The 27,643-nt window shown below is 36.7% G+C and overlaps 1 protein-coding gene and 1 pseudogene across 4 annotated transcripts; both read left to right on the plus strand.

The window, feature by feature from the left end:
- The first annotated feature begins 661 nt into the window (after nt 1-661).
- LOC132107737 (NACHT, LRR and PYD domains-containing protein 12-like) lies at nt 662-18,859 on the plus strand (annotated as a pseudogene).
- A 944-nt stretch (nt 18,860-19,803) lies between these two features.
- On the plus strand, nt 19,804-26,930 carry LOC132107721 (ubiquitin carboxyl-terminal hydrolase 16-like). 4 transcript variants are annotated; one of them, XM_059513883.1, is made up of 17 exons: nt 19,804-19,866; nt 20,305-20,385; nt 20,470-20,654; nt 20,728-20,828; nt 20,916-21,031; nt 21,211-21,419; nt 21,501-21,596; nt 21,680-21,810; nt 22,325-22,412; nt 22,576-22,657; nt 22,774-22,919; nt 22,995-23,168; nt 23,896-24,544; nt 25,360-25,451; nt 25,532-25,618; nt 25,759-25,906; nt 26,072-26,930. In XM_059513883.1, the coding sequence occupies exons 2-17, from the start codon at nt 20,325-20,327 to the stop codon at nt 26,194-26,196; spliced, it is 2,490 nt and encodes an 829-aa protein (XP_059369866.1). In that variant the 5' UTR covers nt 19,804-19,866; nt 20,305-20,324; the 3' UTR covers nt 26,197-26,930. The 4 variants fall into 4 exon arrangements, with proteins under 4 accessions (XP_059369866.1, XP_059369865.1, XP_059369868.1 ...); XM_059513882.1 differs by having other exon boundaries at nt 19,864-19,993; XM_059513885.1 differs by having other exon boundaries at nt 19,864-19,993; nt 26,075-26,930.
- The last annotated feature ends 713 nt before the right edge of the window (nt 26,931-27,643 follow it).

Raw genomic sequence — 27,643 nt, forward strand, 5'->3', positions numbered from 1 at the left:
ACATTGTATGAAATGGCAGATGATCGACATATGTCTGGGGCTGGGCAAGTGCATTAATTCGTTAATAATTGTAGCTTTATTTTTCTCCATAATTAATTAATCTAATTAACGCGTTAAATTACCAGCCCTAATTATTATCTTCTAATAATATGTTTTAAGCCACATTCAGGTGTCTATAAACCAAAATGGATTAAAAGAGTGGGAGAGACAGACAGCAGCACTGACACAGCACATAGTATGACAGCTGCCCTGACCAATGAGATGCTGACTGTGATTTTAATCGCATGATTCTCCTGCTGCTTTGTAAGGGGTGTTCTGCACTCACATCCGTAAAGGAACAGAGCATAGCTTACTGAAGAAAGCCGGTCTGGATGAGCAGTGGAGCTTGTGTGAGGACTGTGAGCCAGGTGTCCTGACATTGTATCCTACCCGTCAGATTTTCCTGTCAGGTTTACTGCGCATGCGCACATCAATGCTGAACAACAACATTTAATGTATCTGTATTATTGTAAGGGTGGGTTTAGCGTTGTGGTAGGAGTAGACGTTATTAATCCATAACTTTTTTTTTTTTGTAGCTGTGTGGATGTGTTTTTTTTCTAGCTGTGTGGATGTGCCCAGAGCCGTTGAAAAACATATTTAACGGCTCTGGATGACTCTCTGGATGTGCCTGAAATGCGGCCACAGTCTAGACGTCATCGCCGCCCGCATCAGAAATCAAAAGTAAAAGTAGCTAATTTTGATGTTTCGCTCTTTAAAGTGTCATATTATTTCCATATAACTACTAATAATTTATTTTTGATAGAAACCTTTATAAAAGCGACGCCGTGAATTTACATGTCGCTGCTTATAGAAAAAAACGTGGAGCAAGTCGATTAGTTAAAAAGGAATCAAGATAAGTAGAGACGTCACAGTCACAGATTACTTCTGTAAACGAGAAAAACGGGATCTTGAGACGTGACACTTCTGTTTCTCCGATTGTCAGGATCTGTTCATCTGAATTAATTTTTGTGTTTGTTTGTAATTTCCATCCAGAGTCAGTGAGATCAGATACTGTTTCAACTGTTCAGATCCATCATGGAAGACACAGAAACATCCAGCGATGAAGATTTTTTTCCAGGATGCAGGTACTCTGAATAAACACTATATGAAATAATTGAAGATGTTTGATGAATGGTTTAAAGAACTTATAATAAAATTATCATCATAAAGGATTACCTTTTCTCTCATAGTTCAGTTCATCAGAAGAGATCAGAAGCAGAGCCCAGCTGTGTGTCTTTGAGGAGTGCCTGGTCTATAGATAATGTAATAGATTTTAAGAGTGGCAATACACTGACTGCTATCAGGTAAAACATTATAAATATGATCATAGTATTGCATTTTATTTTCTCAGAATGGTATCAACATTCAGTAAAATGTTCTACAAGATGAGAAATTCTTGTTGTACAATTTTTATAATTAATCCTTATCTGATATTTTAACAAATACAGTGTTACACACACTAGCCTATATACAGTACACATCTGTGAAAGTACTGTTAAATTTGCTTTTTTTTGTATGAACAGTGTAATAAATAAATACAGTAATTCAAATCATTAATTTTAATCTCTTTCTGTTATAGTTCATTAAATCAGAAAAGATCAGAGGCAGAGCCCAGCTGTGTGTCTATGAAGAGTGACTGGTCTATGGATAATGTTATAGATTTTAAGAGTGAAAGTACTCAGACTGATCTCAGGTATATATATATATATATGATTATACATGGTCTTTTTATTATCAGAACAATATCAGTAAACGTGGTTCATGTTGTAGGCTAAATTGTGTATAGTTATTTTTAACCTTTATCTTATATTTTAACATAGTGTTGCTCACATACACATATGTGAAAGCAGTCAGTTTACTTCCATTTACATATGTTGTATAGTGTAAATGATAATATTTAGTTTTTGGAAGACATTAATTCAAATTATTTACTTTAATCCGTCTCTGTTATAGTTCACTTCATCAGAAGAGTTCAGAATCAGAGCCCAGCTGTATGTCTATTAAGAGTGATCAATCTGTGGGTCATCAAATACATTTTACAAGTATAGATACACAGTCTGTTCTCAGGTATAACATTTCTGTATAAAATAAATGATTTGATTATAATTGAGAATACAAAAATACATTTTGCTTAGTAACTTATACAATAATGTGGCATTTAAATTTTCTAGCCATGAAGTCCTCAACATGTTTAAATCAATTCTGATGAAGAAATTTGAGCATCTCTATGAGGGACCAGCAAAGCAGGGAAACCCAACACTCCTGAATGAGATCTACACAGAGCTGTACATCACAGAGAGTGAGAGTGGAGAGATCAGTAATGAACACGAGGTGAGACAGATTGAGACACAATCCAGGAGAACAGCAACAGAGGACACACCGATCAAATGCAGTGACATCTTTAGAGCTTTACCTGAACAAGACAAACCCATCAGAACTGTTTTGACAAAAGGAGTCGCTGGCATTGGAAAAACTGTCTCTGTGCAGAAGTTCATCCTGGACTGGGCTGAAGGACAAGAGAATCAGGACGTTCAGCTCATATTTCCACTTCCTTTCAGAGAAATCAATCTGATGAAGGACAAAACACTCAGTCTTTCGGATCTTCTTCATAAATTTTTCCCTGAAACAAAAGAAATTAAAATATCCAGTGACAAACATAAAGTGTTGTTCATCTTTGATGGTCTGGACGAGTGTCGTCTGTCTCTGGATCTGATGTCCCGGACATCAGAGCGATGTGAGGTTGTGTGATGTAAGGGAATCAGCATCAGTGAACGTGCTGCTGAAGAACCTCATTGTGGGGAATCTGCTTCCCTCTGCTCTCATCTGGATCACCTCCAGACCACCAGCAGCTGATCTCATCCCCTCTGAGTGTGTCCATCGAGTGACAGAGGTACGAGGCTTCAGTGAGCCACAGAAGGAGGAATACTTCAGGAAGAGAATCAGAGATCAGAGTCTGGCAGATAGGATCATCTCACACCTGAAATCTTCAAGGAGCCTCTACATCATGTGTCACATCCCAGTCTTCTGCTGGATCTCAGCCGCTGTTCTGGAGAAGATGTTGAGTCAAGCAGAGAGTGGAGAGATTCCCAAGACTCTCACTCAGATGTACACACACTTCCTGATCCTTCAGACCAACATCAAACATGAGAAGGACTATGAGAAGAACGTGACAGATGAAGACATGATCCTCAAACTGGGGAAAGTGGCTTTTCAGCAGCTTGTGAAAGGCAACCTGATCTTCTATGAGGAAGACCTGAGAGAGTGTGGCATTGATGTGACAGAAGCATCAGTGTACTCAGGATTGTGCACTCAGATCTTCAGAGAGGAGTTTGGCTTGTATCAAGGGAAAATCTTCTGCTATGTTCATCTGAGCATTCAGGAACATCTAGCAGCTCTATATGTGCACCTCTCCTGTACAAACAACAACATAAATTTGTTTGACCAAATCACCAAACAGAGTTTGCGATCTAAAGTTAAGGACTGGTTTCAACACAATCCCTCAAAAAATGTTTCATTATCCGAGTTGCATCAGAGTGCAGTGAATGAGGCTCTGCAGAGTAAAAATGGATATTTAGATATTTTCCTGCGGTTCCTTCTGGGTCTGTCACTGGAGTCTCATCAGATTCTCCTACAAAGACTAATGAAACAGACAAGAAGCAGCTCTGACAGCAAAGAGGAAACAATTGAGTACATCAAGAAGAAGATCATGACCATTGACTGTCCAGAGAAGTCCATCAATCTGTTCCACTGTCTCAATGAACTGGTTGATCATTCACTAGTGGAGGAAATACAACAGTATCTGAACTCTGGAAAAATAAAGGAAGTCAAACTTTCTTCATCTCAGTGGTCAGCTGTAGTTTTTGTATTGTTGACATCAGAAAATAAGCTGGATGAGTTTGATATTAATAAATTTGCTAGTGTAAACAAAAAACTGAAAGTTTTTCATAAGCTGCTGCCTGTGATTAAAGAATCCAGATCAGTTAAGTAAGTATTACTGAGAACAATCACTTCACAGTTTAAACATTAAGAAAATGTGGTCAGTATTATGAAGTGTTTTATAATCAGTAACACTGTAAGAAGAAGAAGTTGCCTATGAATAAAAAGCCCAAGTTTATAAGTTGTTAAAAATACAAATAAATGAGGAGTTATAAAATATTTAATTGTAGTTTGTTTAAAACAACCACAACAACAATTTACTGTTATGAGGCTGTCCAGAACAATGCAATGACCTCTTTATTAAAACAAAACAAAATTACATCCAGGTGATAAATGGGAGATTCCAAACACAAGATAGATTTCCCAATAGGAAACAGAAAAATACTTCAAAATAAGAGTTGAACACAGGCAGGGATCATGACACTTCATTGTGCAACAAAGAAATATTATAAATTTTTTGATATGTTATGCTTTGTGACATTTTAGACATCAATCCAATGATCCATTAAACATGATTTGTGCTTTATGTTTGTACTTTTTCTTAAATAATGGAAACTGATCTGTTTTGAGTAAGTGAAGAGTGTGTCATTGTTCTCTACAGGTTGAATGATTGTGGTCTCACAGGTGAAGGCTGTGCTGCTCTGACTTCAGTTCTGAGATCAAACCCTGAACACCTGAGAGAACTGGATCTGTCTGGGAATAAACTAGGAGATTCAGGAGTCATGCTGCTGTCTGGTGTAATACAGAATCCTGACTGTAAACTGGAGATACTGCGGTAAGATCATTTATAGCTGCGTTTCCACCTAAATTACCTGGAACATTTGTACCAGGATCTTTTTTCACAGGAACCCCCCATATTATAGCGCTTTGTGCTACCTATAATAGTTGCCTGAATACTTCCTTCAGCTCTGCTGCTGCATTGAGCTGAAACAAATGGAAGAGCTCAAGTGTTTCAGAGTATTCTTATAGCAAGCTATAACAGTGAGCTGGTGGGTTTTTCTCTCTCTGTTATCGGCTGCGCTGCACTGATGCAGACACGTTCATTTGATTTGGCACTTACACTTCCAACTCTTGTTCGTGTACTGTTTTTAGAAATGGACTCTGAGGAGTCCCTGCAGCAGATATAATGTTGTGCACCATGGTCTTGGCGCTTCATGCTACTGAGCATTGGTCTGCCGGAGTAATATAATATCTCTTTCAGCTCTGCTGCTGTATTGAGCTGAAACATTAAGTGGCAAGCTGTTGTAACATTAATGTTATAATGGCTCAGGTTGGAGAGTTAAGCAGATGGGTTTTCCTATCTCTCTCTCTCTACTTCTGTGCTGCACTGATGCAGGCACGTGGGTTGTTTCGTGTACTGCTTCTAGGCGCAGACTCTAAGAGTTCTGCAGCTGATGTTTGTCATACATTATGGTCTTGGCGCTTCATGCTACTAAGCATTAGTCTACCCGGCTATTAATTTTTCTTTCAGCTTCGCTGATGCTTCAGCTGGAACAAATCAGTGGACGAGCTTACATCTGAGTAAATTCCTATGGAAAGCTGTGTTTACAAAAAAAATGAATGCCATAGCGACTCGGGCTGCATAGTGAGCAGGGTTTTTTCTTGTCTCTACTCCTGCACTGCATTAATTAATGCAGGTACATTGATTTGGCACTTATGCTTCCAACTCTAGTTCATGTGATTGTTTTTATCACGGACTCCACAGCTGACATTTGCAGTGCTCTTTGGTTTTTGGCACTTCATGCTACCAACGCTAGACTGTCCAGCTAATAATAATTCTTCAGCTCCACTGATGTTTGAGCTGGAACAAATAGTGGACTCTGTGCTATGAGCTGGATCTGTGGAGTTTTGCAACACACATTTGTTGTGCAACATGGTTTTTGGCACTTCAGGCTACCAACACTATTTGAATAACTGGCCTAATCATTATTCTTCTTATCCCAACTGAGTTGCACTGAGCTGAGCTACTTTGTGAATGAGTTCACGTGTAAGAGTATCTTTTATGGCAAGTTATTAATGCTCACCATGGTCAGCCTACTTCATGTGATTGATGCAGCGCTTTTGCTACCAACACTCGCTTCACATGAATGGCCACATTATGTACTACACCATACGTTATTGTGCACTAGAGATATTGGGTGCTTCATGCTACCATGCAGTGGTTGCATGATTAATTACTCTAATCTTTTCAGCTCCGCTGTTGCATTGAGCTGGAACTGTGTATGAATGTGTTTGTTACCTTTATCAGCTATTCCGCCGCATGTTGCGTTTCGGACTGATTTTACTGTTCTCCGCGCTTTAGCTTTGAAGATGGAGAGGATAGCCCTGAAGCCATTGGCGCAGGGCCTATGTTGAAATCCAAGTCCCCAATCTGTGGTCGGTGCTGGCATGCCTGATTTAGTATCCATTCCTCTTTCAGAGGTTTTTCCCGCAACTCAGGTGTCTCGGGGCCTCATGAGGGAGGATTAGGTTGTCGTATGGTTACACCATCCAGCTTATTTGGGTTGACTGGATTTGTGTCACCTAACCTTGTGCTTGGAATAAGCAATGTCAAGAAGCTGACACAGATGTTCATCCTGTCTCTATCTGAACCAGAGATTGGTTTGTGACCATCAGTCTAAGAATGCGTACTTCTGCATCGAGATATCCAAGAGACACAGCAAGTTCCTCAAGTTTGTTTTTTGAATAAAGCTTTCCAATACTTTATTATTCCATTGAACTGGCCTTTAATGCAAATTGAGTGGCTGTCACATTAGGTCAAGGACTGACAACATGGCTATGGTCTCATACATTGGTCAGAGAGGATTACGCTCTCGCCCCCTGTCAGGTTGGTGAGACATGTTCTTCTTTGGACAATAGACTAGGTTCCTGTCGATCAGAGCCATTCATGTCCTGGGTCACCTCAGGAGTGGACTTACTCTTCAGGCCGAGTTTGAAGGCTGGAGAATGGAGATTGCACCCTCAGGTGGGTGAGTCTCATAAGGCAGAGGTTTGGCCGAGTGGAAGTGGATTGTTTGCTTTGAGCATGCGCATTGCCTGCTCTGGTTTCCTTGTCTCCTCCGTCGCATCTGGGTGTGAACGCTCTAGCCAAGAATGGCCCAGGACCAGTCTTATGCCTTCCCATTGACCTGTTTGCTCCAAACGATTCTGTTCAGACTAAGGTTGTTCAGAGTGAACATCTGTTTTTGGTTGTACCGTTTTGGCCCACTCGTACATGGCGCTGTATGCCCTTAAGTGGACCCAATCTGGACCCAGTCCATTACCCTGTAGGGACCTGCCACAGGTTTATGTGGCTGCCATATCTGCTGAGCATTACCCATAGAAGTGTTTTAGAGGGATGTCACCCTTTGGTTTCCCATTTATACAGGGACGAGACAGCTTAGGCCTTTCCACCCAGCACAGATCCTTTTTTGGACTTATTTTGGTTGGAAGGTCTGGCAGGCCATCCATTTGAGCTGTTTAAGTCTTTCAGATAACTTTGAAATTGTCTATTCTCTATTAGACGAATGAGGATCTGCAGGCTCTGTCAGCTCCTCTTGTATGGACTTTTCCCCAAGGTTGGTTAAGTCTTACTGCTTCCTGGGCCTAGTATATCCTAAGGCTGCTTCGACACTGTTTGCTTTCAGCAAGTGGTTGGAGACTTTTTCTCCCTTGCTATGTGGGGTCAGATAGTACTATATCTTTAGCCTATGAGGCACGTGGTGTGACTTCGCCTCTAAGGTGCATGCTCGTTTTATGACAGCAATGGTTTCTTCTCAGGCTCTCTTTAAATAGCTTTTGATGGAAAATGTCTGTGCTGTGGCAGGTTAGTCCTCTACTAGCACTTTCATCAAGTTCTACTTGTCTGAATGTGAGGATGGCTCTTGGCTCCCGGGTCTCTTCCACTTGAGCAGACTCTTTCCTTGGTCTTACAGCTATCTTAGGTACGTCTGGCATCATGGTATATCATTCCCAAAGTGATGACGTCATTGCAGCTTTGAAGTGAACCTATGAAAGGGAACATCTCGGTTACATATGTAACCTTGGTTCCCTGAATAGGAAACGAGATGCTGCGATGCTGGCTTTTCCGTACCTTCGATAGCGCTTCCTTCGTCATATTGTAAAATCTGATGAAATAGTGTGTAGCACACATTCATGGTCATACGTACGTATGCTCGGGGCGGTGCTAAGGGCTATTGGCCAATAAATTGGCGTGATGGTAAAAGGGCTTCAGACATTCGTCACACCGGAGGTGATCCCAAAGCAATGACGTCATCGCAGCATCTCGTTCCCTTCTCGTTTATCTGAAATTGTAACAATGCAAACAGGTTTTTTTGTAAGAGGTAGGTTTAAAGGTCCCATTTTTCGTGCTTTTTTGAAGCTTTGATTGTGTTTACAGTGTGCAATATAACATGTGTTCATGTTTCGCGTGTAAAAAAACACAATTCACCTCAATTCACCTATCTGTATACCGCTGTTTTCACTGTCATAAAAACGGGCTGATAACTTCCTTGTTCTATAAAGTCCCTCCTTCAGAAATACGTAACGAGTTCTGATTGTGCCAGCGGTTCCTGTGTTGTGATTCGACAGCAGCTGAGTGCACGCGGCCCTCCTGGTAACGCGACTGGACTAGTTTTGAGAAGCAAGTGGGCAGGAGCATGTGCTGATGTACTTATCAATCACAGGAGCGCTTTTACTGACGAGATACGCATGAAAATCGCATTAGATTTTTTTGCACAGCCCTAACATCTAGTTAACAAAGCTAAACAGCGTTGCCCTTTGTGTAATAAGTTACAAAACTGTTAAACGCACCAACTTAAATAATAAAATACACTTACCGGTTGTGGTCCATAAACAACGCCTTCTCCAGACAAAGTGGGACCTCTCCATCTTTCAGGAATAATCTTTGTGCGAATCCGGCATTAAACTGATTGAGATTGAGAAAGCTGTCCTCAGCAAAATGTGCTGCACATAGTTTTACATGTGGATTATAATTTTCGTGAACCGAGTTAAACATAAATTGTAACCATTAATCTGCAAGTACAGCGTCCCTGGGAAGCCCAAACAAAGGTGATTGGACTCCGAGATAAAAATAACAGCGTTTCGACGACATGGCGACAAACACAAACGCAGCTCTTCCTCTTTTCTGTCGGAGCGCGACAAGGCCACGCCCCCCTGTTTGTGAATTCATGTGGGCGGAGGTTAGTCAAAAAACTGTTCTAGTGACGTCATTACTGCAGGAACTAGAGGGCTGTAGTCCAAACGGGTCGTATTTTGTAGGCAAATTCTGTTAAATAAAATATCTTGCTTGGCATTGAACTTTGAGCTTTAGAATTTTACAGATATTATTTATACTCTAACAACAACATTACACACTAACTGAAGTTTAAAACATGGGATCACGAAGAACGGGACCTTTAAGGTTTGGTTAAGGGTTAAAAAATATTGGTTTGTCAGAAAAGTATAAAAGTAATCAAAGTCTATGGAAAGTCCCCACAATTCACAGAAACAAATGTGTGTGTGTATGTGCCAGTGAGTGCGGAGATCCACTTCCGTCTCAGACACAGAAATTAATAATATTGATTTTTTTATGATGATGTTTTGTGCTCCATGGCATTTTAGATCTCAGTCCAATGATTTATCAAACATGGATTTGTGCTTATTTCGGTTTATACTTTCTTATAAATAATGGATTTACTGTTAAACTGATCTGATCTGAGAGAGTGAAGAGTGTGTCATTTGTTCTCTACAGGTTGAGTAAGTGTGGTATAACAGGTGAAGGTTGTGCTGCTCTGACTTCAGCTCTGAGATCAAACCCTGAACACCTGAGACAATTGGATCTGACTGGGAATAAACTAAGAGATTCAGGAGTCATGCCACTGTCTGTTGTAATACAGAATCCTTTGTGTAAACTGGAGATACTGCGGTAAGATCAAGACTCTCAGACATGGAACACAATGTAAAATATTTTTAAGTGTTCAGCCTCTTTCTGCTGTAAATTCAGACTGACAGCAGAAGGTATGGGAACCTTGGATGCTTTAATGGTCAAAGAACACTCAAAAGGCCATGTGATTGACATTTAAAGCAAAAAATCAGGTTTCGTTTTATTCCACATCATGTTTAGGGGCATGCAAATGTTCCCACAATAACAGGATGGTGTTTAAATCTTTTGGACGTAAAGATTCTATGTCATGAATTTTAAATATTTCACCTGCATTCAAATATAGACACACATCTGCTGTTCAAAGCAAGTAACAGTGAGTAAAATAATGGTAATGTGTGTTAATAGAGCATTAGCAATGTATGCGAGATTAGCGGCAACCATGCTGGCGATGCTAATGGGATATAAGCTAATAGTGGACTCTGGAAATCAAAATAAAACTATTGAAAAAGCGCTTTGTGTTTGTTGTAGAATATGATAGGGGATATATTCACACCTTATAGAAGATAAAGAAGTAACTTGACGTAGCTCAAAGTTAAAGCTAAAACACATGGCAGCAACAAACAGGAAGTGACGTCATGTGAGCCCTGTCTGGCACGTTTAAAGCACTGGCTAGCACTAGCCTGACTATGGAAAAGCAGATAATGTAACACACTTTCACAAACAATCAACATTTCAGTCTCTTGATCTTAAACAGGCTCGAGTTCAACACAGTCAGAAGAATGTACTAGATTAATTCTTATTTTTAATCACATTTATCTTTCAGCAGTGACTCTTTTTAAAATATTGTTTTAACGGTGCAAAATCACACTCATCACTTCTCCATCACTTTATTCCTGTGATTTCAAAGCAATGATTTTTTTTTTGCATCATTACTCCAGTAACATGATCCTTCAGAAATTATTCTAATATTTCTAAAAATGTTTTTTTAGAAAAACCTGTTTTTTAGAAAAACATTTTTTAGAATTTTTTTTTAGAAAAATCTCTTTTTTTTTTTGCATCATTACTCCAGTAACATGATCCTTCAGAAATCATTCTAATATTCTGATTTGCTGCTCAAAAACATTATTATGTTGAAAACAGCTGAGTATATTTTTTTAAGGTTTCTTTGACGAATTTAGAAAATTTAGAAAATTTAGCTCCATTTATCTGAAATATAATTTTTACATAACATTATAAATGTGTTTATCATCAGTTTTGATCAATATAATGCATACTTGCTAAATAGAAGTATACATTTCTATAAATTCTTAAAGTATTCAACTTTTAAATATTGATAATAATCATAATAATGTTTCTTAAACAGAAGTGTATTAAAATGATTTATGAATGAGCAAATTATTTCTGATGGATCATATGACACTGAAGACTAGAGTAATGATGCTGAAAATTCAGCTTTGATCACAGGAAATAAATTACATTTTAAAATATATTCAAATAGAAAGCAGTTACTTTAAATAGTAAAAATATTTCACAATATTACTCCTTTTGCTGTACTTTGGATCAAATTAATGCAGGCTTAGTGAGCAGAAGAGAATTCTTTAAAAAACATTAAAAGGCCATGTGCTTACTGTTCAAAAACTTTTTACTGGTAGTGTAAAAGTTTTATGATCATGTTTTGTGCTCTGTGACATTTTAGACCTCAGATTAATGATTCATAAAACATTGATTTGTGCTTTAAGTTTGTACACTCTCTTTAAAGGGCTCTTATGATGCGATTTAAATTTTTCCTTTCTCTGAGGAGTGTTACAAGCTTTTGGTGCATAAAGAAGATCTGTAAAGTTGCAAAAACTAAAGTTTAAAATCCAAAGAGAAAATCTTTATAAAAGTTAAGTCATCCACGCCTGCCTAAAACGGCTCATTCTAACATGCCCCCACATGTCTACGTCACGATGTGGGAAGATTTGTATAAAGCCACCCAAATGTTCACGCAAAGAAAGAAGATGTATTTTTTATTCTCGCTGTTACTGCTGGCGCCATGTTGTGGAGACGCTGTATGTTTCCTTTTCTGAAAGCGCAATTACTTTCGAGAATGAGGACTGTTTCCTGAACCAGTAGTCTATAATGCCAGTGTCTGTTTCTATATAGTTGAGAGATTCTAACTTTGCAATGACAGTCTGGTGCTTCTGGAGTTTAGAGCAGTGTAGAGTAGTGCTTGTTGTTTGTTGTTTCTCCGATCACAAATGCAGACATGGTTTTATGTTTATGCAGCACGATATGTAACAGTATGTTGAGGGGCGTAACATTTCCGTCATGCGCTTGAGGCATTCGGCCAATCACAATGCACTGGATAGCTGGCCAAGCAGCGTACATCTTACTTTTTCAGGACGATGAGCTTTGTAAAAAATTTATCAGTTTCAGAAATGGCGGGCCATAGAGGAGATATTGTTTTTAGATACACAGCGATAGTTTGTAGTTTATAGTAACGTATGTATAAAAGTATTACATTTATAATTACTATTCCCCGCCTCCAGTTCACTCACGTGTTTGAAGATGAAAACTTACATAAATAGTGTTGTGTTCTGGGAAACAGTATCCCATGTAGTGTCTTCAGATATATCAAATTTCAGCAAATGTAGCAGGTAATCCGGGCATTCCATGCATACAGAACATTCTCTTACTATTCACATTATACACGCAGCATACTGTAATATAGTAGGAGTTGTGTGGTAGTATGCCATTCAGAACACAGCTTCAGTACTGATTTCAGTGTGCTTGAGTTATAGTTAGCAGATTCTGGTAAATATAGTAGGTCATCCGGGTATTTGATGCATACAGAACATTTGCACACTATGCACAGCATACATACTGGATACTGTAGAAACAGTAAGAGTAGTATGATAGTATGGCATTTTGAACACAGCATGTGCTATCTGTCTTTGTCAGAGATTAAACATCAACCCAATTGTTTCTTGTGTTCCCGTGTCATTAAGTGTCATCTTCTGGATTTTTGGTTTAAAAAAGACTATTGTTATGAGTGTACGCTTTGTCTCCTCGTTCCTCGCCATAGTACACATGTGATAATTACACCAAATAAACAAAATAATTTTCTTTTTAGCAACGTCATATGACCCCTTTAATAATTTATTTAACTAATCTGATCTAATCTGAGAGAGTGAAGAGTGTGTCATTGTTCTCTACAGGTTGAATGATTGTGGTCTCACAGATGAAGGTTGTGCTGCTCTGACTTCAGCTCTGAGATCACACCCTGAACACCTGAGACAACTGGATCTAAAATTGAATTGGATGTGGTATTCTCACATTGATCAGATGGGCTGCACAGCAACCATGTGCAGCTTACTTTGTTTCAACTCTCAAAACCATGACCCCCTTCCTGCACCTTCACTGACACCTTTACTCATCAGCAGGATCAATATGGTTTGGTTTATTAGAAGCAGGAACTGGGGTGGAATTTTTGGCATGGTGACAAGAAAGGTCCCAATAAGGCATGAAATATGTAATCATATACAGAGAATGTTATAACATACTGTTTTGTAATGCAATAGTATTCACAATCAGCATTTCAATCTCTTGACTTTAAATCGACTCAAGCTCAACACAATCAGAAGTGAGAACAGTGCATTTGTGTTCTTAAAGATAAAAATAGTGAATGCGGTTTTTGAGTGCATTATAACAATAAAGAGTTTTAAGAAATTAGACTTTGAAATACTGAAAATAAAAAGGGTTAGTGGGAAAAGAGAAAAGTGGAAATATTTTGGTGTAGAGGAAATGATTTTCAAAATATCAGCAACAATGAGAATGAATGTCTGATACAAGAAACAACTTAGTGCTGCCTCGGTTGAGAAAGAGTCCTCTGACTCGTCAGCTGTGAGTCACATGAAGACAGATATAGTAGAAATAGTTCCTTACAGTCTACTAAGGATGTTCAAATATGTTAAAAATGTTCAAATATGCGGTGCACAAATAACTAAATGAAAATCAAATGTCTAGTTTGTGTTTTATTCTCTCCTTACAGTGACTCATTTAAAAATCTCATATAGTAAATAAAGCTACCAAAAAAAGAGCAAAATCACATGACTTAGAAACAAAAAACAGATGTTTTGTGTCATTTCTTACACAAGTCTCATAATATACAAGAAGATTTAGGAGAAAGATTGGGATAATCTGATTTTTTTTTTTTTTGGGCATGAGTGTTTTAAGTTACATCAGTGGGGATCTGATTCCGCAATCTGTTCATGAAGTCCTGAAATAATATATAGGATGTAGGTGTTAATATTCAGAACTCATCACAAGATCAGTGTTATTATGGTAATGGTGCAGCAGCACAGACCCTCTCATGTAAAGTTTTATTTTTCAGTGGTAAATTTAGCAATTTTCATTTTTAATCCCTTTAGTACTAGACTTTTTTGTTTTGTTTTCATTTGATTAAAATAACTGTACAGTTCACCCTTGTTTTAAACAGTTTAATTAATTAAAACTTTCACATGAAAAGATTAGTTAAAGATTTCACATGAGACAGACATTTGAAACATAATAGAAACATAATTTTCTGTAAAGTTGCTTTGTAACGATTTGTATTGTAAAAAGCGCTAAACAAACAAACTTGAATTGAATTGAATTTGACAAAAAAATATTGCATTTCATATATATTATTTATCATGCTTGAATGAGACTTTTGTTCTTTTATGATCATGTTTTGGGAACTGTGGCATTTTAGTCCAGTAATCTATCAATCATACTGATATGGTCTTTAAATTAGTAATTTCTCTGTAATAATGGATTCAGTGTTTAACTAATCTAATCTGATCTGAGAAACTTTAGGTTTTTTTATGATCATGTATTGTAACATTTATTTCAATATATTTTTTGTCAAATGTCTGTTTCGTAAATTAAAAATATTTCGTTTTAATTAAAGGCAATGTTTAAAACAAGGGTGAACTGTACAGTATGATCATGTATTGTGCTCTGTGGCATTTTAGATCTCAGTTCAATGTCAATGTCAATGTCAATTTTATTTCTATAGCACTACTAAACACAACACCAGTTGACCAGTGTGCTTTACATCAATACAAAATACAAATATAAAAACAATACAAAAACAGTACATTTCATCTTTAGCCATATGCTAAATCAAAAAGATAGGTTTTTAGCCTAGATTTAAAAACAGACAAGGATGGAGCAAATCTAATACTAAAAGGTAAAGCATTCCACAGTCTTGGAGCGGCCACTGAAAATGCACGATCACCCCTGCTTTTCAGCTTTGATTTCGGTATACACAATAATCTCTGGTTTGACGACCGGAGACACATAGCTGGACGATGTTCTACCAGTAGATCCGAAAGATAAGTAGGGGCCACACCATTTAAAGATTTAAAAACCAACAGAAGAATTTTAAAATCCACACGGTATCGTACAGGTAACCAGTGCAAGTGACGTAATACTGGAGTAATATGGTCCCGTTTTTTAGTACCTGTTAGAAGTCTCGCCGCCGCATTTTGTACTATCTGCAACCGGGATAAAGCTGATTGGCTGATCCCATAATACAATGAGTTGCAATAGTCAAGTCTCGATGTCAGAAATGCATGAATTAGTCTTTCAAAGTTATTAAAATATATAATTGTTTATACTCTGGCTAAAAGACGGAGCTGGAAAAAGCAGGATTTAACCACTGAGCTTATCTGCTTGTCAAATTTCAAACCATCATCAAACACAACACCCAAGTTCTTTACACAAGTCTTTGCAGACAGTGTTACATTACCTAGGGTTATTTGAGTAAGAGTATTTGATGAGCCAAACATCATTTCGGTTTTATTTTCATTAAAATTAAGAAAATTTAGAGATAACCAAGCTTTCACATCAGATATACAGGCCCTAATTTTCTCACAGATGAAGGTTGTGCTGCTCTGATTTCAGCTCTTAGATCAAACCCTGAACACCTGAGACAACTGGATCTGTCTGGAAATAAACTAGGAAAGTTTGATGTGAGGCTTCTCGCTGCTGTACTGGCGAATCCTCAGTGTAAAATAGAGATACTGTGGTAAGATCATCACTCTGACATTCATATTGTCCTAAGTAAATGTGTCCTTTAATGTCAATTTTAGGACTAAAATTAGCATTACAAAATAAATGTTCAGTTAACAATAAATCTCAGTATATACGGCACTTATGACATCTCCATCACATCACACGACCTGCTGCTCCTGTTTGAGCCACCAGTCATTTACTGGAGCTTCAGTTACTTCCTAAGCCTCTCTGACTCTGGCGAGTCATTTCTTTCATTACCATAATTGATGGATATCTAAAATATAAAAATAAGGAAAAGGCTAAAACAAGCCTGATTATAATTTGCATTTTATTTTATAATTCCTTACAATAAAAAAATAAAACATAAATTATAATGTCATATATAGGCTATGTAAAACTTTGTCCTATAATAATATACTGTAGCTGCTTTTTCTGATTTTTATTGTTGCTCTGTTCTGAATACCTTAACACGTAAAGGATTTTCTGCAAACTAGATTAAAGTGATTATTACGTTTTTAATATGGATATTTTTCTTACAAAAATGCATCGATTACGCTATAGGAGGCTTTGTTCAGGAAGCCATTTTTAATTGATTGTGCTTTTTATTATGAACTTTTATTGACTTCTCATGAACCGATGCAGTGCAACAGCCGCTTAGTTGCATCAAACAGCTTGAAAGATCAAAAACATTTTTTTAAAATAATTCTGACTGGATTAGAAATTCATATACGCCTAGGATGACTTCAAGGTGAATCATTTATGGGCTAATTTTCATTTTTAGGTGAACTAACCCTTTGATGACAGGGAAAGCCCCTTATACTGGAGAGCAGCCACTTATGAATTGTTTCTAGGAGGTTATAGTACATTGAAGAATAAATATATGACTTTTTACATATATTTTTGCGATATATCTATGGGAGTTTTTGCACAATTGACGGGTTTCCATTTGTGTATTTGCAATTTGAAGGTCATGGAAACGCAACAGTGGTGCATTTTTAACTTAAATGGTGTATTAAATAAAATATTTTATAAAATGTGTCTTATTTTATTTTTTTATTTTTTATAAAATGTATTTTATTTTTAATTTATTTATTTTATATGCAAATAATTGGCCCATAATTGAGATGCAAATATTTTTTAGAACAATAAATGAACAATACAAGATGGTTAAGTGACACTCTTAAAACTAGCAAAATCAACATACTGTATAGAAAGACGTATCTGTAAGAATCAGCACAGAAGAGTTTCAGTCCTTCATCAGCGGTTTACTGTTCCTCTTATATCCTGAGCAAAACATGATTTAAGGAAAGGAAAGTTGATCAAAGTGGTATACAAACTCCAAACTTACATTTCTAATCAGTTCAGAAACTGCCAAATGGAAAATCATGAACTTGGTGTTTAAAGACAAGAGTTAATAAATAACATTTTAATGGGAAATGTGGGTCCATGTAAAGCAAATATCCTAGGTGTTTAGTAGAAGTTACAGCAAAAATAAAAATAAAAAATCCATCTTATATCATTATGAAATAGTATCTTACATTCAACTTTGTGTGTATGTTCAGTTTCTGGAAGCACATGACAGTTTCAAACAGCACCACTGAGCATCAGCATGCATATAAATCTCATTCTATCAGCAGCAGCATGTAGCAATGTATTATATGTTGTTATATCTCCTCTCCTGCTCTGAGACCAGAGTTAATAACAAACTACAGACACCCTAACTACAATTCACATTATGTCATTGTTGTCTACAGGTTAAGAGATTGTGATCTAACAGGTGAAGGTTGTCCTGCTCTGATTTCAGCTCTGAGATCAAACCCCTCACACCTGAGAGAACTGGATCTGTCTTTGAATATACTATCAAAATCTGATGTGAAGTCTCTCTTGGATATGAAAGATGATCCACATTGTAAACTGGAGAAACTAAAGTATCATTCGTGAGTATTTACTTAAAGTTTAGTTACAGACCTCATACGTGTGTAATGAAAATATAAAATAATATTTCAGCTCCACTTCAGTCTCTGTACCTTAAACTTTGTTTAATAAGAGTTTAATTCTGTGATGATTTATAAATATATGAATATTTGTATCTCTTAAAGTGTCTATGTGTGAAAACAGTTGTTGATCATTTACTGATATTAATCTATGATCAGTTTTTCATTTTTATTCTGAAATGGATCTGCTGATGTGATGTGACCGCAGTAATGTCTCATATGTGACTGTCTGTGTGTTTTACTATAGGACTATCAGTAGTATTTAGACATCAGTCCCGTTTCCTGTGAATCAGCTGATAGTGAATAAGGAACTGATACAGAGACACATAGTCACACAATCAGGAGACTCAAGACGTTGTTGGTCTGTTCTTTTGAATTAAAATTTTGGTGTGAACTATCCCTTTAAGTGACAAAGGTAAAACACATTTCAATTACCAAGCCATAGAAACTATATATATATATATATATATATATATATAGGATATGTATTGTACACTATAGACAACTTCAATTATGGGAGAAAGAATTTGATTTAAGTATAATACATTCAGTTTACATTATACTTTCAGGATACATTTAGTGTAAGGTGACATGTTTTAAATTAGAGAGCATCAAGAGCCTGACTACCGAAAAGAAGTCAGGAAATCTATAATATTATATTATTTACCTATTATTTTTTACCTGTTTTTTTTTAATTAAGACAAGTAAAACTTTCATAACTAAACATTGTCCATTTTGGAATCTGACAATTTAACTTGTAAATTACATAAAATATACGCTTGTAAATAACATATCTGTACATTCAATAAAACAGTTTTATTTTCTCTATATTCCTATTCATGTATTATATTTCATTATTTAATTTTTCTGTTTTTCTTATAGTGTTATATTTAATCTATACTGTGTAATTCCTACAGTATGCATGTCTGCACTATAATGTATGTTTGTACTATGTCTGTACTTTCTTCTGCACTGGAAGCTCCTGTCATCATTCCTTGTTAGTGTAAACATAGGCTACTTGCCAATAAAGCTCATTCTGATTCTGATTGTATTTTATATATGAAAGTATATCTAAATTATCTTTTAAAATGGACAGATGGCCGAAATTTATATTTCTTTTTTCCTATTTTTATTTTTTAATTTTGCTTGCTAAAGTGGAATCTCCTGCATGTTCTGCAAGTGGAGTCTATTATGTTCCCTTCCTTTTTCTGGCAAGACAATAAAATTAGTAGGATATATATATATACATATATATATACACACACACACACACACACACACAGCATTTTTAAATTATTTGATGAAAACTTGATCATTAAATCTGATATTTTTATATACAAAATTATATATATATATATATATATATATATATATATATATATATATATATATATATATATATATATATATATGAACTGTAAGAATCTCATTTTTTTTTTAGATTGGAAGAAGAACAGAAGATCCAGCATTTCATAGAACGCACCTTTTGGTTCATAGTTTTATTTACTTTCGCTTTCCTTTTAGATTTTTGAACAATTCAGCTTCAGGTCATGATGTGATGAATCGCCCAAAAGGCTGCTTTGTGTGAAGCTGTGAAACCATTTAAAAGCATCTAACGAAATATAAAAAAATTCGTGAACAAAGCTTAATTTGTTTATTTATTTATTATTATTATTTTTGTATTCATAATTTGATAGTATTACTGAATACAAATATTATAATAATAATGCTTACGTATGCAGGCCACAGAGCAACAAAATATCCCTGAAAGAAGAATGTCAAAAATATCCACAAATGGGGAGTTTGAAATATTTTCTGAGTGTAAATCCAGTCTAATCAACATTCAGCCTTTGACAAAAAGACCGTTAAAAAAAGATACAGATGTGTGTCAAATGACTTTGACACACATCTACGTCTGACTACGTTTTAGTCAGACTCTTATTTTGAAATTACATTGTATTGAGCGTCACCCGGAAATACTCAGAGCAGCCGGTCAACATGCTTTACGACACAGATTTTTTAATGCAGTTCGAGTTCGTTTCGCTACAAATTATTTAATTTCGGGAACTTGAATGGATGAAATTCCGTTTACATAGTTTTAAATGCATTTGGTAACTTCGTAAGTAGACTTAAAATGTTTTCGCCATGTTTGTCTTCTGAAAATAACAGCTGCTGCAGTTAATTTGTATTTTCAGTGGATTAAAAGTCCAGTATTAATTACATATTAATCACTTAATCTTTTTTATTGATGCCACTTTATTACATTTCTCAAAGTATTTTGTATCGGAGAAAGGTAGTATCTGATAGTCATAAACAACCTCATCACAAAAGACAGTCATTGGCGTTTATGTGATATGATAAATCTATTATATCGTATTATTATTTCTGTATGTGATGTTTATATACATGCCGTGTTTTAACCCCATTCAGGTGCTCTTCTATAGACTAAAATGGGTAAAAAGAAGGGGAAAGACAGAAGTCCTCGAGCAGACAGCAGCACTGATTCAGCAGGTACTGTACATGTTTGATAGCTGCTCTGAACAATGAGATGCTGACCGTGATTTTAATCACATGCTTCTCCTGCTGCTTTGTTAGGGGTGTCCTGCACTCACATCCGTAAAGGAACAGAGCACAACTTGCTGAAGAAAGCCGGTCTGGATGAGCACTGGAGCTCGTGTCAAGACTGTGAACCGGACAAACCTGTTGAACAGCAGATCTCAGAGGATGAACCTGACAGAGAAAGCCCAGCTGTGTGGATGTGCTTGAAATGCGGCCACAGAGTAAGTGCTCAGGTGACTTTTGACACATTGCTGTTGAACCGCCACACATTAACAGTATCGTGATCCTCATCAGGGCTGCGGGAGATCAGGAAATCAGCATGCGATCAAGCACTACGAGACGCCTCGATCTGAGCCACACTGTTTAGTGCTTAGTCTGGACGTCTGGAGCGTCTGGTGAGTGACACACATCCACCTCCACACTGAAATGTGACCGGATCTGTGTGTTCAGACCTCTTTACCTTCTGCTCCGATGTGCTGCAGGTGTTACATCTGTGATGATGAAGTTCAGTATTCCAGCACGGGGCAGCTGGCGCAGCTGATAACACACATAAGAAAACAAGTGCTCACAGATCCTGGCAAGAGGAACTCCAACAGAAGTAGGTGTTTTAGAGCTTTTAGGGCCATTCGCACTTATATAATGTCAGTAGTAGTTATACAATGTTGTAGAAGCAAAATATCCACTCTCAAAATTGACCAGTGCATGAAATAGTAGCATGTTTTTGCCTGGAGTGTCTTTCCTTTAACAAAAGCATACATTTGCATACATACTCCGCAGAAAGTAAGAAGGAAGAGAGCTTGGAGATAAATCCTGCAGAGCAAACGCTGGATGAAGAGAAAGAGGAAGAGGAGAAGCAGAAGAGCAGCTCAAAACATGATGACAGTCCCAAAAGACAGAAAGCAGCAGCCACAGGAAGCTCTGGTGTCGTGAGCGTCAGGGGTCTCAGTAATCTGGGCAACACGTGCTTCTTCAATTCGGTCATTCAGGTACAGAGTCAGAGTTTGAGATGCTTCACGTGAGAAAACATGTAAGTTCTGCAAACCCTGATGTTCTCGTCTTCCTCTCAGAATTTATCACAGACGCAGTTTTTGCGAGAACTGCTGAACCAGATCAGGGATGAGAAGAGCTGCTTCACCATCACACCTGCACTGTCTTCTGAGCTGGTACTGATGCTGAGACACATGATGTTCTTCTGGCATAAAGCTTTAAATAACAGGATGTTTTCACATTATCATTATAATTTCAGGAACCTCTTCAGATCCAGCTGGAAAGGCCCGGGTCTCTCACGCTGGCTATGTGTCAGTTTATGAAAGAAGTTCAGGGGTCCAAAAAAAATGTTGTGACCCCTAATGATCTCCTCACACAAGTATGTAAAAAGTAGGTATCCAAAAAAAAGTGTTCCCAGCACAGAAGCCTCATATAAGAAGAAATGTTCTGTCCTTAAAAGATTTTATAGCATATGTTTAGTCTTTTGGTTGCTAGTTTGATTCACTTTTACAATAGATAAAATGACAGAAAGCCTCCAGAAATAATTAAAATGAATTCTACCCTGCATTCAAAAGTCTGGCTCATTAAAATTAGGTCCGTTTTATTTTAAAACCAGTGACTTCTTTTTAGTCTGCAAAAATGCAATAACATGATCAAAAGTGAGAGTAAAGACATAATGTTACAAAATTTTTCTGTTTCAAATAAATGCTGCTGTTTTGAGTTTTCCATTCACCAAATAATTCTGAAAATGATCTCAAATCAGCATATTAAAATTATGTTTAATGATGCTGAAAATTCAGCTTTCCATCACAAGACAAAATTACATTTTAGAATACATTAAAATGGAAACATTTGCAATTGCAATAATATTTTACCATATTTATTAAATGTTATCTGTTGACAGAGCTCCACGCTTTAAAGGCTTTCAGCAGCAGGACAGTCAGGAGCTTCTGCGGTACCTTCTGGACGGCATGAGGGGAGAAGAAGTTAAGGTACGACCCTCTACAGGACATGAACACAGACCAGACGAAATGCACATCATTTTAGCAGTGGACTTCTGTCTGCTTGTTTTCTGTCCATTCATTTGGAAATAAAGAGTATTTTAGATATTTTAGTGTAACCTTCTGCTGCTTGTTTATCCCCTGTATTTTCCAGCGAGTTAATTCTGGAATTCTGGAAGCTTTGAAAAACTCTGGCAAAAGCTTAGAGGCTGAGCAGATGAAGAAGGTTCTTAAAGGTACAAGTCATTGTCAGAATGAAAAATTATGTTTTAATGTAATGCTTAAAGCATGATTAAATACAAACCATTAATAAAATGATATCTGTAACTTTCTCTTGCATCATTTTCACCAGAGTATGAGAAAAACTGTGCGCCCAAGAACTTTGTGGACCGAGTGTTTGGTGGACAGATGAGCAGCACAGTGATGTGTAAAGAGTGCAGAACTGTGTCTCTGGTGACAGAGATGTTTCTGGATCTTTCTCTTCCTGTAGCTGATGAGGTGAACTTCATATAGCTGCTTTACCCCTGATGTGAATATTCTGGGGAATTGATCTGATTTGAGGGTTTCCTCCAGGCCCACAGGAAGAAGAACCAGAAGAAGGTCATGCAGTATCACAGCAGCGTCAGTGATGATGGAGACCGAGAAAACACAGCATCTCTGGCCAATGGGAATGAAGACATGCCTACAGGAACAGGAAGCAAGTACCAGCAGAAGAAAGCAAAGAAACAGGCCAAGAGACAAGCCAAGGTGAAGACACACACACACACTAGTTCAGATGGTCAGCAAAGTGGGAATAATAATGTCTTTGCAATTGTGTGTGAGTGGGTGTGTGTGTATATATATATATATATATCATAATCTCAACCATACTGTTTAATTGGCAAAATGTGTACATTTAGAATGTCATTGGAATTAAACAATATGTTTTAGCTCCAGCTGTTCTCATTTTATTTTGTGAAGTTTGCATTTATAAAAATGAATATATATAGAGAGAGAGAAAGTAAGAGAGAGAGAGAGAGAGAGAGAGAGAGAGAGAAAGTAAGAGAGAAGTAAGTAAGAGAGAGAGAGAGAGAGAGACTTTATTTGAGCCAGAAATAAATTGCAATAAATGTTGCCGTTTGTTAGTAATTGCTTTGGCCGATTACTGGACATTTTAGCAGCAACTGTTCATAATTGATTTAGTTAATTTTGAGGAAATGTCCATTCAATTTCATTAAAAACTATTATGGTTATATTGCCTTTATATGAGCCAGAAATATATTGCAAACAATTTAAATGTTTATTTATTTGAACCATTTATTAGTAATTTCTTTGAATGATTAATGCACAATTGCATATTATAGCCTCCACTCTTCTTTTTTTTTGAGAGAGAGAGAGAGAGAATTTTGAGTAAATTTGAAAAGTATGCTTTTTAGTAGAATCCAGACCATGTGAGAAACAGCTGTATTTTGTTTTTTTACTTTTATGTCCATAGACTCAGAGACGTCAGCAGAAACTGGGCAGTAAAGTCATTTTGGACGCTCTGACCAATCAGAGCACGGCTAGCAGCACTAATCTTCCAGATGCCTCCAATCAAAGTCTATCAGTAAATGGCAGCGCTGATGAAGAACCAGGCGAAAACAACCAGGACAATTTGAGCCCTGAGAAACCTCCTGCTCTCTCACAAAATGAGGATGAAGATGACAAGGAATCCGAGCAAGAACATGCTACCTCTGTCAACAACCGCTTTAACGCCTTATCTGAAGACCAGGCTTCTGAAGATGTGTCTGTAGAGGGAGAAAAAGCACAGGATGTGAATGCAATTGAGGAAGATGATGCTGCTGACCAGCTTTGTGCAGAAGAGGATCAGTTAACACAAGAACTGAATACTCTGTCACTAAAAACAGAAAGTGAGATGGAGAATAGAGATGAGGGCTCAGACGATGTGAAGGAATACACAGTAGTGAATCAAGACCCTGAACTGGCCTTTCAGTCCCTGGCCAGCAGGACGGCGCCAGAGAAGCAGGAGTGTTCGCTGGAGTCCTGTCTGTATCAGTTCACTGAGGTGGAACATCTTACAGAGAACAACAGACTGATGTGTGTCACCTGCACTAAACGCCAGGCTGGACATAAAGCAACAGACGGTACTCTGCTCAACTTTTATCATATCAACCATAAACTAGACTTAGATTAATAAACTAGACATAAAATATTTACTTGAAAAATGTTGAGTTACTTAGTATTTCTCCAATTTAATAATACTGGTATTATTAATGATATTGGTTAATAGTTGCATGACATGCGAGTGAACATAAGATATTACTTTTTTTTTTCTGCATGCCTTGGCCAAAAAATATATATTGTGATTATTTTGTCATATTATGATTTCTACATATATTCACTGCTGCGACATCCAGACAAAAACAACAAAGACTCTATTACAAATGGAAATATCAACTTTTAATGGGTTTTTGGTTTAATCTTTAGAAGAAGAAAAAAACTAGCACTACATGCTGCAATACAAATATTTATTCTTCCACTTCAAATGTTCAAACCCTTGAGATTTTAGTGTCAATTTTAATGCAAATTTAAATATTTTGTGGTATAAATGTTTCAGATACTTTTGAAAAAATCTTATTTGCAATCATGAAATATGTTAAAAATATATCAAATATTTATATTTATTATATGTAATTTATAATATATTAAAATATTGTTCAGTATCGTCTGGAGCACATTAGCGTTTATTGCATAGGGCTTAATTCATGCCTGACCCCTTTCATATTTTAAAGTGACAAAAAAAATCATTGTGCATAATTTTGTCTGTATTTGCTATTGTGCAGTTTTTGGGGGGGAAATAAGCCTGAAATAAGCTGTATTTTTTAGTGATTGAACACAACACTTCAGAAACCTCATTTGTGAAAGCAAAGCTTCTAAACAGATTCTGTTGTGTTGTCAGGTAAGAAAGCTGTTTACAGAGATGCTCTGAAGCAGATGCTGATCTCTGATCCTCCAGCAGTGCTCACGCTCCACCTGAAGAGATTCCAGCAGGTCAATCACCTTGTTCAGAAACTCATTTAACACTATAAACTCGAACAAGAGCCTTTATTTAGTCATTTCTTTGCCTGTAGGTTGGATACAGTGTTTGTAAGGTGAACAGACATGTGCAGTTCCCTCAGATCCTGGATCTCGCTCCATTCTGCTCATTAAACTGCAAGGTGAGCAAATGATTGTTGGTTTTCACAACACTTCTCTCCATCCTTACATCACTTTTTGGTGTCTGGGTTCAGTAAACTCACTCAAAACTGGTTCAAACTCGCAGATCAGCAGTTACCCAGATGTGTGTTTGTGTTTTTAGGGAGTGAAGGAGGGCGAGATGCGAATGCTGTATAGTCTTTATGGTATAGTGGAACACAGCGGCACCATGCGGTCTGGACATTATACAGCCTACGTCAAATCACGACCCTATACGCGCAATTATATAGAAAATGGACTCGATGCTGGCTGTGAGTATCTGTGCTGTTGAGCTGGAGTTTTCGATGGCTTTTATGGATTCATGTGAATATGCATTAATATCAGAGGCCAAAAAAATCAGTTTGTCTGTGCGTAATGCAAATTGCATTATAAAATGACATTTCGATTATTATCTATTTCTAACCGTCATCTCGTAGCAGGTCACGCCGAGGCCAGTAAAGGATCATGGTTTCACATCAGCGACAGCAGTGTTCATCCGGTTCCAGAGGCCAAAGTGCAGAGTTCCCAAGCCTACCTCCTGTTCTACGAGAAGATCTCATAACTCACATGAGGAATAATCTTAAAAATAAAGGGCTGCTGCTGCTTCATTCTGACTCGGTTGCTGCTGGGAAATCCTGTTTCAACACACTGCAAATGAATTTAAAACTTGAATCAAAGTCGTTTCTATGAGCATCATCTTTTATTTTTTTCTCTGTTATCTGCTGTTGTTCAGGGTAAATTTTAATTCATCCATAACAAGATGCAGAACTTACTTGGGATCTGTTTTTTAAGAGAGTTAATAATTTGCAGTGGTGATTCAAAAGCAATGAGAGATTTTTCTTCCCTCTAGATCATGATGGAACGGTTTGATGAGGCTTTGGTGTGGTTATTTGCCTCATACAGCGTTTCTCAAATGCCAATACTGATAGTCATTTTGCATGAATCTAAACGAAGAAAAGTCATATTCCACCCCAACATTGAAGGTATATATAATTAATTTTCATTATTATAAAGAATAGTTTTTTTTTGTTGTTTTTTTTAGGTTTAGTAAATGATCATGGATACATTAAATGTTAAATCTGTGTATTTAAAAATGACACAATCAAAATAATGTTTTTAAGAATAGGCATTTTTATATGCAAAATAGCCTAACTATATCTTCGTTTTATTTTGGGGTGAAATATGACATTATTACAGAGATTCTTTTTTTCTATTTCTAAAATGTAAAACTTAACTGAAATATATATTGGTACAATTTTATATTGCAATAAAAACCTTACTGTCCACAAGGGCAAATATGGCAAATGTTTTGTTTCGTAACATTCTAAGAAGGCTTCAAATAAATAAAAATAACAATTTTCAGTTCTCAAAAGCGTCTGGGCGTCTCTTGTCAAAACAATACTTTGTCTTGTAAAAGGAAACAGAATATTATTGGAAGGCACCATTTACTGCGCATTAATAACTACATATATTATAATTTCGCTTCCTCAAGGGGGCGCTTGATGGCTCAACAATCGCAGCTGTGCTCAAATATTAAGACGTTTTACCTTCCTTAGAACAAACTTGTGTTCTAAAATTTTAAACTTTCAATCTGATAAATTATTTCTCATGTACACCAATATCTGGCGCATCAATCGATGTAAAATTATATATACTAAAAAACGTATCCTTTCATCAAAAACGACTGATTTTTTTAAAGGGATAGTTCACCCAAAAATTTAAATTTTGTCATTAATTACTCAAATTACTTGTTTCAAACCCGTAAGACCTTGGATCCCCTTCGGAACACAAATTAAGATATTTCTGATGGCATCTGAGAACTGTCTGACCCTGTATATAAATTGCACTTTGCATGTAAGGTCATTAATAATACTAATAATAAAATGACTGTGAAAAGTAGCAAAACCCACGTGGCCTAGCTATTCTCTTAGCAGTAGTATGAACAAATATTCACACCAGAATAATGATTTTGAGACGTTGAAAAGCTACTAAAAAACACACAGTGAAGA

This window comes from Carassius carassius, chromosome 28 (genome assembly GCF_963082965.1).
Source record: "Carassius carassius chromosome 28, fCarCar2.1, whole genome shotgun sequence".
Taxonomy (NCBI): domain Eukaryota; kingdom Metazoa; phylum Chordata; class Actinopteri; order Cypriniformes; family Cyprinidae; genus Carassius; species Carassius carassius.